General features: G+C 35.3%; 1 protein-coding gene across 4 annotated transcripts in view; it reads left to right on the plus strand.

The window, feature by feature from the left end:
• The window catches only part of LOC106461117 (transmembrane protein 117-like), a 63,545-nt gene that overhangs the window by 28,472 nt on the left and 23,888 nt on the right, over nt 1-11,185 (plus strand). The window contains exons 1-3 of one of the 4 annotated variants that reach the window (XM_022387998.1): nt 7,027-7,055; nt 8,602-8,705; nt 8,891-10,077. In XM_022387998.1, the coding sequence (XP_022243706.1) occupies nt 10,061-10,077 (17 nt within the window). In that variant the 5' untranslated portion in view covers nt 7,027-7,055; nt 8,602-8,705; nt 8,891-10,060. Of the gene's footprint in view, nt 1-7,026; nt 7,056-7,169; nt 7,459-7,915; nt 8,706-8,890; nt 10,078-11,185 lie in introns of those variants that run through there. The other 3 variants (XM_013920907.2, XM_022388000.1, XM_022387999.1) reach the window with 3 other exon arrangements.

Raw genomic sequence — 11,185 nt, forward strand, 5'->3', positions numbered from 1 at the left:
TTCGTCATCGAAAATTGTTTATATAATCGGAGAGTGCACTAGCTACTTTTATCTGTCGGGATAGCACGGACTTCCGTATTAAAGCAATACAAAAGTCATCTAGATTTTCTTCTCTACGGATCATCAGAAGCTAGACATGAAGAGCTACCTGACATAGTTGCTCTATCTCCGGTGTATATGCCGCTTTTCAGCTATCCAGAACGTCACAAAGTCGAAAACCGGCGAACAGCCAAAACTAAGATTTCTTATTTTCGTTCATCATCATCTTTCTTCAAGAGGCCTAGTGCCTATCTACTTCTAGCAGTAACTATAATTTTATCATCATTTGATAGAACAAAACGTTCTTCACGATCTATGACTACCTATTATATTATTATTATTTTGTGCAAAATTTATAAAGCTTTAGAATACATTCTATAACTTAGTAACCCACGTACTCCATCTTATAAAAAAGTAAATAAACAAGTTTTTAGGAAAAAAATCATCGATAAATAAAAAAAGATATGTAGGACTGGCTAGTGAACATGAAAAAAGGAACCAAACAATATAGGGATGGGATTGGGCATACACTTGATCGGCGAATAATCACATAGCAGACTAAGCTGTCTCGACTTTACATGAAAAATGAAATCCCTACATTACTGGCTTTCTCACTGGCAAAACAAATAGAACCAGAATTTCCAACCGTAAAGTGTTACTCTATTGTAAAATAGTCATAAATGTAGTATTCTAAAGTTAACTAAAGGAAAGGTGTAATGATGAAATCTGAGATTCTATTCAACCACCAAGCTTTTGATAGACAAAGTGGGGAAGCCAGATAAATGTAGTATTCTAAAGTTAACTAAAGGAAAGGTATAATGATGAAATCTGAGATTCTATTCAACCACCAAGCTTTTGATAGACAAAGTGGGGAAGCCAGATAAATGTAGTATTCTAAAGTTAACTAAAGGAAAGGTATAATGATGAAATCTGAGATTCTATTCAACCACCAAGCTTTTGATAGACAAAGTGGGGAAGCCAGATAAATGTAGTATTCTAAAGTTAACTAAAGGAAAGGTATAATGATGAAATCTGAGATTCTATTCAACCACCAAGCTTTTGATAGACAAAGTGGGGAAGCCAGTAATGTAAGGATTTTATTCTCCATGTAAAGTCGAGATGGCTCAGTCTGCTATGTGATCTTTAGCCGGATCAAGTGATATGTCCACTTCCATCCCTATCTTGTTTGGTTCCTTTTTTCAAGTTCACTAGCCAGCCCTACATAGCTTTTTTTATTTAGAGAGAGATTGTTTTCCTAATACTTGTTTGTATCCACAAAATGTTGTTACTTCTTTAATTACGAAACACCAAAAATCACACCATGTAAAAAACATAAATAAAAAACTCCATGTTTCTAATAGTAAAAAAAAAGTCGTTGTTGTTATTGTAGTGGAAAGCTACACAATGGGCTATCTGCACTATGTCCATCACGGGGACTTGAACCTTGGATTTTAAAGCTGTAAGCCCGTAAACTTATCGTCAACCTACCGGGGAGACTAAAAAAAGTCATTGCAAATATGAAGTAAAAATCAGTACACTTTGTTATATCTTTCGATCCACTCCGTAACTAAGTGATAGGAGTCAAACAGACATGGGAGCAATTTTAGTTAGTGACATTTCGATAATATTGAAAAGTGATCGTGTAAAATCGAACGCTTTTAAATCTCTTCTCCTCATTCGGAGGCTTTTTAACATTGGTATTTTTGTTGTTCGAAATGTGAGTTGATGGATAGTTGGATATAGGACTTCAAATGTAAGTATTGTTAAATATGATATACTGTAAAGTACAGTTGACTGTCTAGAGGTCCACATATACTTATTTGTTTTAAGGGAATCGTTGTTTATTTTTCTACAATCTATAGAGCACTAGTACATTGACATTCATATCGAATGTCTTCTGTTAATTATCTCTATAACTAGGCCTAAAACAAACATGATCGGGTTCCTCATTTCTATAAAGTCGTTTTCTCTGTGGTTTTTACGAGCTCTGTCGGTAGAGATGGCCGAAGGAGGCTGAACGTTGTAAGGTGGGGTACCTTTCTGAATATGAACACTTTTACTGTTCTGTGCAAGAGAACCACGGTACTGCCAACTCACGGTGAGTTTTTTGGCGGTAAAGTTTTTTATTTGGTTATTGGGGTACATTTTTTAGTTCTAACTTGAATACTAGAAACTGTGACATCCCTCTGTAACCCACCAAATTATCCGAACTTGGTCTCACTGACTAGTTGTTATATACAACAATCAGGTAATGTTTTATTGTGAAACGAAGCGTCTCTAGTTTGCCCCTTCAACAAAATAATAATTGTAATAAAATATTCAGATTAAAATTGGCAGGAAATAATCAGAAACAATTACTTCAGATATCAAGGACAGTTCCCAATATTACCAAACCCACGTCTTGATATAAGTTTGTTTTTCAAAAAGATTCCTTTTTTGCATGAAATTAATCGCCAATTCATACAATCCACAGGACAGAAAGAGGTAATTTACTGTTTTAGGAAGCGATGATTAAGTTAGAGATATTACTATTGAAGGTTGAATTCCCCGGCAATCATGTTTTAACTACTTCCCCTGTTTCTTAATAATCGCGACGCAACGATACTTCCATAAAAACAGGCTTCTTCAAAGAACAAACACACAAATGTTATCCTACTTTTGTGTTGATTTTCTTAAACCGGCTAGTTGGGTATAAAACTTCCAATCGCAAGCTTAAACGTACCAAAGACATAAAAAGATCATTGGAATTGCATTGAGGGGCTTAGTAGGTATCAAAACAGTTGCTGCCTTTGTGTTGTACCTAAAAGCTTAGCTTGTGAACTTCTGGTTTGTAAGCCATCGTCAACTTCATGTTTTGTTTAGTATATTGTTAACGGTGCCAGAGGTATGCCGCCCAGCTTCATTGCAATGTTGTTGTTGTTTTGTTTCCTTTTTGTTTGGTTTATGAGTTTTCTTTCGTGACCACAACTTTCAGGATGAGAAACGTTGGCCTTGATTAATTTGAGGTATGATTTTCGGGCTGGTTGCTGTCTGAAATGCTCTGCTGTACAGAACTTATTTTGTTTTCATAGAAGCATTGAATACATCATTTTTCGAAATATTTTACATTTTGCCTTTTTTTGCTTTAAACAATTAAACAAATTAAACAATTTCGTTTTTTGGAATAACGGTCATACACTCTTTCGTTCAAGTTTGGAGGGATTTTACAAGTCTGTTGATGAAATGCCTCTGCCACACTGCCTCTACCACAAAATTATGAAAACGGTGTCCAACTTATATGAGGTTCCATAATCTGTAAATGATCCTAAGGTACAGTAAAATGTCAAAATTGATGAGTGCCGCGCTGTGTATCGAAAGGTCCAAGATTAAATCCACGATATGTCGCTGAACACGCCTTGGACTCTCAGCTGTGGGCATGTTACATAAGTACAGTCAACCCCGTTATTTATTTTTAGTATTGGCTTTGTTTTGATCTTGCACAGAATCATAAATATAACACCGATTTGATTTTTATGCACATCATACTCTGACACAATTCCATTAGTTTATCTCAACGAAAATTCAGGTCTTGTTGTGTATGCCTGATCATGTTGTCCGACTAATGTTATCATTGATTATCAGTGTTATCAGTTGAACCTCTTAATGTTACAACACCTGTATTTTTATGCAGTAAGCGTGACGAACTGGTTCACCTATTTATCAACATGCTTATGTGCTTCTTATATACCTAGAAACATACAGTATGTTTTAAATTATTTTATTTTATACTTTCAATTGCCCCATCGGCTCAGCAGTATGTCTGCAGGCTTACGACGATAGTATTTGGCCTTCGATACCTGTGATGGGCAGAACACAGATAGCCTGTTATGTAACTTTGCGGTTAACAACAACCAAGCCAAACCACTTTCCAGATTTTTAAAACATCTGGTAGCTAAGCGGTACGCTTGAGAACTTATAACGCTTAAATTGGGGGTTTGATCCCTGTGATTGGCACAGAAAATATTAATCCAAATCAGTGTTATTACAGACGTTTTAACATCTAATTTGAAGGTGTGTTTTGTCACATTTCTTAACTCTGAAAAAGTTGTATATTTAATACATCACTATAAGAATCAAAGATTGTTTACACTTTTGTTTTTCATCATCAGAGTATCTTAAAATGAAGTAACTTTTTATGTTTCGTTGCTTGTTTAAGTGCAGAGCTGTTTAAGGCCAACTACAGCTTCGAAACCAAAGTTTTGGCATTTTAAAAAAAAGAAGCAAGAATCTTGTGCATTAAAAATCACATATCGTGAATATTCTTGATCTTACATGACTTTTTTACTGAGATTGTTAGCTATCGTGGGGGTAATTAGAGTCAACAAGTTAGCTTAAGCCATATCGGAGATTCTTGTCTTGTCTTTAATTTCGCGCAAAGCTATTCTTGGACTATCTGCGCTAGCTGTCCCTAATTTAGCAATGATGGACTAAAGGGCAGGCAGCTACTATTTTACTAACGAAAAGTGGGCTTGACCGTCATATTATAAGGCCCTCACAGCTGAAAGGGCGAGCATATTCGGTGACGCGGATTTAAACCTGCGACCCATCAGGCCATTCCAGACTCATATCAGGGGTTCAATCAGTGCGGCGCCCCCGCAGGGGGAGGCATGTCGAACAGTTATATAACGGTAAAGGATTTTGTTTTCTTGCGTTTCAGTGAAATTTACAAACTCCAACAAACGTAGCTAACATTCAATTTTTAAATATATTTTTAACGTTCCTTGCGTAAAACTAGAAAGCCACGCAAGGGAACCAGTCAGAGCGTCGTATTGCACAATATTCAGTACAAAAGAGTGCAAAACAATCAGTACAAAACACAAATACAGCGTCTGAAGTCAACGCCGAAAGACATAAGTTCTGTTCGGTGGATAGCAATCCTGTTTCTAAGATCCATGATATGAATTCCGCAAAGTTCTTTTCAGGGGTACACACTTGAGGATGGTTGCAGATTAACAGCCGAAAAGTACTGCCAATGTTAAGAAATATAGAGAATTATCAAAAACATTAATTAAGTAACGAAACAAGGCGACTTATGGACCACTAATTAATGCTAACAAAGTCATGACTATTATTAGAGATAGAGCCTTTAGAACACTTACTTTTAAAGGTTTGTTACTTTAGTCTTACAACTCAACATTACAATTGGCCTTTTTTCACTTCCTCTTTCTAACAAACCGTCATTCGTAAAATCGTTAAATCTTCATTTGATATATCATAATTATTGATCCACTTATTCTGATCTATGATACCATAGAACAATGATTCTTTTGTCTTGTTACATTTAAATATCATAATCATTGTATCATAATTATTGATCCACTTATTGTATGATACCATAGAACAATGATTCTTTTGTCTTGTTACATTTGAATATCATAATTATTGATCCACATATTCTGATCTATGATACCATAGAACAATGACTCTTTTCTCTTGTTACATTTGAATATCATAATTATTGATCCACTTATTGTGATCTATGATACCATAGAACAATGATTCTTTTGTCTTGTTACATTTGAATATCATAATTATTGATCCACTTATTGTGATCTATGATACCATAGAACCACGATTATTTTGTCTTGTTACATTTAAATATCATAATCATTGTATCATAATTATTGATCCACTTATTGTGATCTATGATACCATAGAACAATGATTCTTTTGTCTTGTTACATTTGAATATCATAATTATTGATCCACTTATTGTGATCTATGATACCATAGAACAATGATTCTTTTGTCTTGTTACATTTAAATATCATAATTATTGATGCACTTATTGTGATCTATGATACTATAGAACAATGATTCTTTTGACTTGTTACATTTAAAGCAAGAAATTCATGTATATGTTTAATATGTATATTTCTATTATGTTTATCAATGTGCATGCTAACAATACATGATATACAGTTCTTCTTGCTTTAAGATAGGTAATTTTAAATCAGTATATCACAAGATTCTATCAACAGCTTTCAGATAAAAAGTCATCAAGTGTTCTTGCACTCAGTGTAGTGTGGCGGTAAAAATAATGATCGAGAAATTTGTACCTTGTCTAGGGTAACATCACGAAAACTAGTTGAGGGTACGTGTTAAGGAAGAACATATTATATAAAGGACATTGTTAGATAATGTTCCCCTCCATTCTTCTTTTGTTAATAAATCTCTAATGACCTCATTAGAAGCCAATTGCATACCCTGTTTTGTGGAAAATATAAAATAGACTCATTAAACTGATTAAGTACTCGTGTTTTTCAATTCAGAGGCAAAAGTTTATAAAAAATCCAAGTTTCGAGCCCGCTTCATGCCACTGAATACGATTCGTAGTTTCAGCTATGACAACGTTATAAAAAGTGACAGTCAATCCTGCTCTTTGCTTAAGAGACTCCTACATCTAAATTTTGGGATCTCTGACATGGCCTTATAGCCCGTGTGTCGCTTAAAATGTGGTTCAGGTTGAAAATACAAAATAATATTTCATTCGAGCCACCCCTAGATATCTTGTAGAGTTGGTCTCATTTTTAGCGCGAAATAGAAATACGTTATACACAATGTACTAAAAAGTGAAAGCTTTTACCTGTTCACGAGATTAAATTCCTGAAAGATAAATTGTGTTGTTAAAAAGGTACACAAGTACGTCGTATCAAAGGAAATATTTCTGTCTTGTTGAATAGATTTGTTTCAAACTTCTGATACACAAGTCTGAATTGATTTACCTTTATGTTAAGCAAATACAAGCAGGAGCACTCGTAGTAGACTTTTTATCCGTCAGAAGTACATATAAACACAGTCTTACTAAAGTATGTTTTTTGAGTTTGATAAGCATTAGGTAACTCCTTGTTTTATCTACTCTACAAAATAAACTTAGCTCTCTCTCTCTCTGTAACTAATATTGTTTTTCGTCTTCTATTGTCACCCGGTCGTAGCCATTGGTTAGCATGCTCGATATTTGAATCCAAGAAATCATGGTTTGTTATCCGTTGCCACAAAAAAAGTATTTCACACTTTGGGGCCATGGGTGCATTATAAACGTGACAACCAAATCTCACTATTCTTTCAAACAAGAGTAGTTCAAGAGTTGTTTCTGAGTGCTGTTGACTAATTGCCTTCCCGCTACTCTATCAGTTCAAATTAGGGACGGCTCTGCGTGTAGCTTTGCGCGAAAATTTTAAAACAAACCTCTGTTACTGTAACTTTCTACGACTTATAAGTTGACCACGCCGAATATTTCGGTTCTCTCTCTCTCTGTGTAATTAATACTGTTCCACTTTTCCTGTTATAGTCAAATAGTGAGTGACATTATACGAAATACTTCGTTTGGATCAAATGCAGGAATATTTTCAGTATCAAATTTAGAATTCTGACTTTTAGGTAAGTTTTAACATCGTTCTAACCGCAGTTTCTTCTTTGCCCTCCGAACCGCCATCTTTATTTTAAGCATACTGTTAACATTTTAGGTTAATTGTTATGCGCTTTCGTTCCTTTTATTAGAAACGTTTCGATCTTTTTATTTGTTTAAAAGTAGATGCATAAAAATTATCTAGAGCTGCACAGGCATGTGCTTTAAAGGAGATTCGAATGTAAAAAGTGGTTCATGCAATAATTTATATTATTATCTATCTCTACCGTGCATGAACAATGCTTTTATTCAACTAATTGAGAAGAAGTCTCCGGTTAGCAGACACTACTGGCCAGATGGAGTACTCACTAATGAGTTACATTCCTTGTTAACCCCGACAGGTTTTGTCTCAAATTGTCTTCTCTAGATAAAATAAAACGTTAAATCACGTCATAAGGAAAAAAAAAAGTAAACATAATTAAAAATTGTTTTTTACTCGTTCGCACGCACTTGTTAACTTGGGGAAATGTTGTTAGTCTGATTAGGATACATTTTTCTTTCTTTTTTTTTATAGTATCCATTTTAAGACCTCCAATCTCAAAGGGGTGAATAATATAGTTAATACGGTAGTTTGAAACATCAGTTAATATTTGTAGTTTGTACTTATGGCTTAGCTACTAAGTCTATCTGCCGTCCATTCCTAATTTTATGTTACTAACCAGAGGAAAGGCAGCCAATCGACAGCACACTATCACACCCCATCTATGTTAAGGGATTAACTGTCACTCTTATAACGAACCCACAGCTTAAAGTACGGGGAATACTTTGTAGTATCGCATGGATTCGAATCAGTTTGCCATAAGTACAATTCTGGTTTGCAAGGTGGCCATTTTTGTTTGCTGAATTTCACTCAAAGCTACTAGAGGGATTTCTGCGCTAGCAGCCTTTAGTTTTGAAGTCGTAGATTAGATAGAAGGCAGCTAGTCAACACCACCATGTCTTAGGCTACTCTTGTAACACCGAATAATGGGATTTGACCGTCACTTTTTTAAAGTAACCACGTCCCGTAAGTGAGTAGCTCGAATATTGGATCCACAGTCCGGCATACTAGCCATTAGGCCACACTCGGCTAAGTGTAGTATTTAGACCAATGTACATAATTCTTCCATTTCCAGGACGATCGTACTCGCTTGATACGCTGTGATTTTCTTACCTCGTTATTCTGTGCTGTAATCGTTTTCTTTTTACGGGATCAGTGTGTAGGATAAAAGAACACAAGGTGCGTTGTAATTTCTTAAGTTGAATGTGTTTTCACACGTGTGCAGCCGTAACTGGATTTACTGATGTGTAAACATAAATTTAGAGAACGCTGTGTGTGACATGTAAAACATTAAAATAGTAATAGGCACGTACTTACGTTTTGAAAAACCATTCAGGGTAACTGATTTTCTGTTATTTTCGTAGGTCCAATAAAAGGAAAGACTAGAACAATGCTCAAAAACCATTTCCAACCATGTCATTGCTATTGAATTCCTTAGTTACAGCCATGTGTATGATGGAGCAAAAGCAGAGTTGGAATTACTACTTCAGTAACGATACCAAAAAATCATGGATGACAACTACTAATCAGTCATATTCCCAAATGGAAGACCAATCTGATTCTGAAGACAGTGATTCTTGGATTACAACTAGCAACCATTCTCTTTACCAGGCGGGTTCTGATGAAAGTGAATCTTGGATGACGAGTAATAACCTATTCTTTCCTCACATGGAAGACCAGACCGATTCTGAAGACAGAGAATCGTGGGTAACAACTTCTAACCTATCTCTTAATCAGAGTGTAGACCAAGGGTGTTTGAACTCATACTCAGGTTCTGAAAATAATCAATCATGGCCTACAGCTACTAACACAACACATTGCCAAATTCACGGTCAAAAGGTTTTAAAATCTTGCCACGATGCAAAGGATATAGAATCGTGGATAGTTGCGACTAGCGCTGCCATTCGTAAAATGGAAGAAAGGTGTCATAACAAAATCAGAAGTCATCAGCCGAGCTGCTCAGAGACACCTTTCATTGAAACCAGACTTTCTATGTCATGTCCTGCAAAACTTCTAAACTGGAAAGACAGACTCAAATCAGATCCATTTATAGAAGAGAAGTTTAAATTGAAATCTTTTGTAGCACTCAGGACATTCTCAGATTCTAGACAAAATCATCAGCAACCATCAGATACATTTCAGACATCATCTGATCCCCTATCCAAACGTGGAGTGTCTAATCAAGCTTCGTTTTTGGACGATATTATGTATATTGATGATAGCACCAGAAGTTCCGTTTCTACTGGTCACGTAGATTCATGGTCTCTACCCCCGATTTCCACCCCACGTCGTTTCTCAATGATAGCAGACGAAATTTCAAATTCCTTGAAACCCCACAAGTCCACATTTTCTAAAAATGAAAGATTATTTCAGGACTGCGTGTTCCCAAAAAGCTCTCCAAAAGAAAAGATTACTATGACTTGCTTGAAGATGACACCTCCGAAAGACCCAAGAGTGATATACAGCTTCCACTAAAACTGGTTAATGAGCCTTCACAATGGGATTTTGATGGCCAAAGTGTGTATTCATTACATATGGAAAAAGATTTCAGGTAAGTTTCGATAATATTAACATTTATTGTTATTTACATCAATAGAAATAAGTAACATCCCATATCTCCAGAATACATTTTTATTTGCTCAATATTTCGCAATTTCAGATTCATCAGGAGTTATCGATAACCTTCAAGTGTTCGCTAATCTAGTTTCAACTGTTCAAGTGTCTAGTAATAAACTCCAATTTGCGTTAAAAAGTTGAGAATAGTATTTACTTATTATAAAAAAAACTCAAAAGGACAACGTTAGAATTGCACAATATAAAGACTTTAGCACTGTTATTAAAAGCACCAGACATTTTTCTAAAAAGCTTCTAAATGTTTCGTTGAGTTACAGACCCACCATCATGGCGGAGGAGATAGTGAAACAGTATTTCGATGTTTATATACCTTTCCTATCTCGAACAAAACAAAACTTCGACCAAGCAATTAGCATAAGTTTTTTATAGCCGATTTATACTCATTAAATCTAGATTTGAAATCTTTACATTATACACGTGACGAGAGATATTATAAATACCACATTTATGTATTAATGTAATTTTGTCTTTAAGACTAGCAGTAAAATGACTAATTCTGACACGAGATGAAAATCTTACTTCGCAGTTAAGATATTACCTATATATATAGGAAAACCATCTGAACATATACTAGACAAATATTCTTTCTGTCAATGTCAGTAATCGTAAGGTTGATACGTTGTAAAATTCTGAGTATCTTATTTTTCTTGGTGTAGTTATTGTAAAGTCAAGTATACACAGCGTGGTCACAAGTAAATAGACACCACCTTTTCAGAAAAAATGAAAATTTTCAGTCATATTCACATGAATTGATATATTTATAATTTAATTAATATCTAGTTGATCTTCCTTTCGCTTCGTGGAGTTCGTTGATCCTTTGGGGCATCGTGAGAATCATCTCGTCAGTTTTAGATTGTGGGATTTTTGCCCACTCTTGCTTCAAAACTTGGTGTAGATCGCTCTTCTAAGTTGGTTTTTTCTGGTTGTTTCTTGACTTGCCGGTCGAGTATGGCCCAGAGGTTTTCGATGGGGTATATGTCAGGAGATTGGCTCGGCTAGGGCAACTTCTGGATACCATTTTCTTC

The sequence above is a fragment of the Limulus polyphemus genome, unplaced genomic scaffold, assembly GCF_000517525.1.
Source record: "Limulus polyphemus unplaced genomic scaffold, Limulus_polyphemus-2.1.2 Scaffold900, whole genome shotgun sequence".
In the NCBI taxonomy this organism is placed as follows: domain Eukaryota; kingdom Metazoa; phylum Arthropoda; class Merostomata; order Xiphosura; family Limulidae; genus Limulus; species Limulus polyphemus.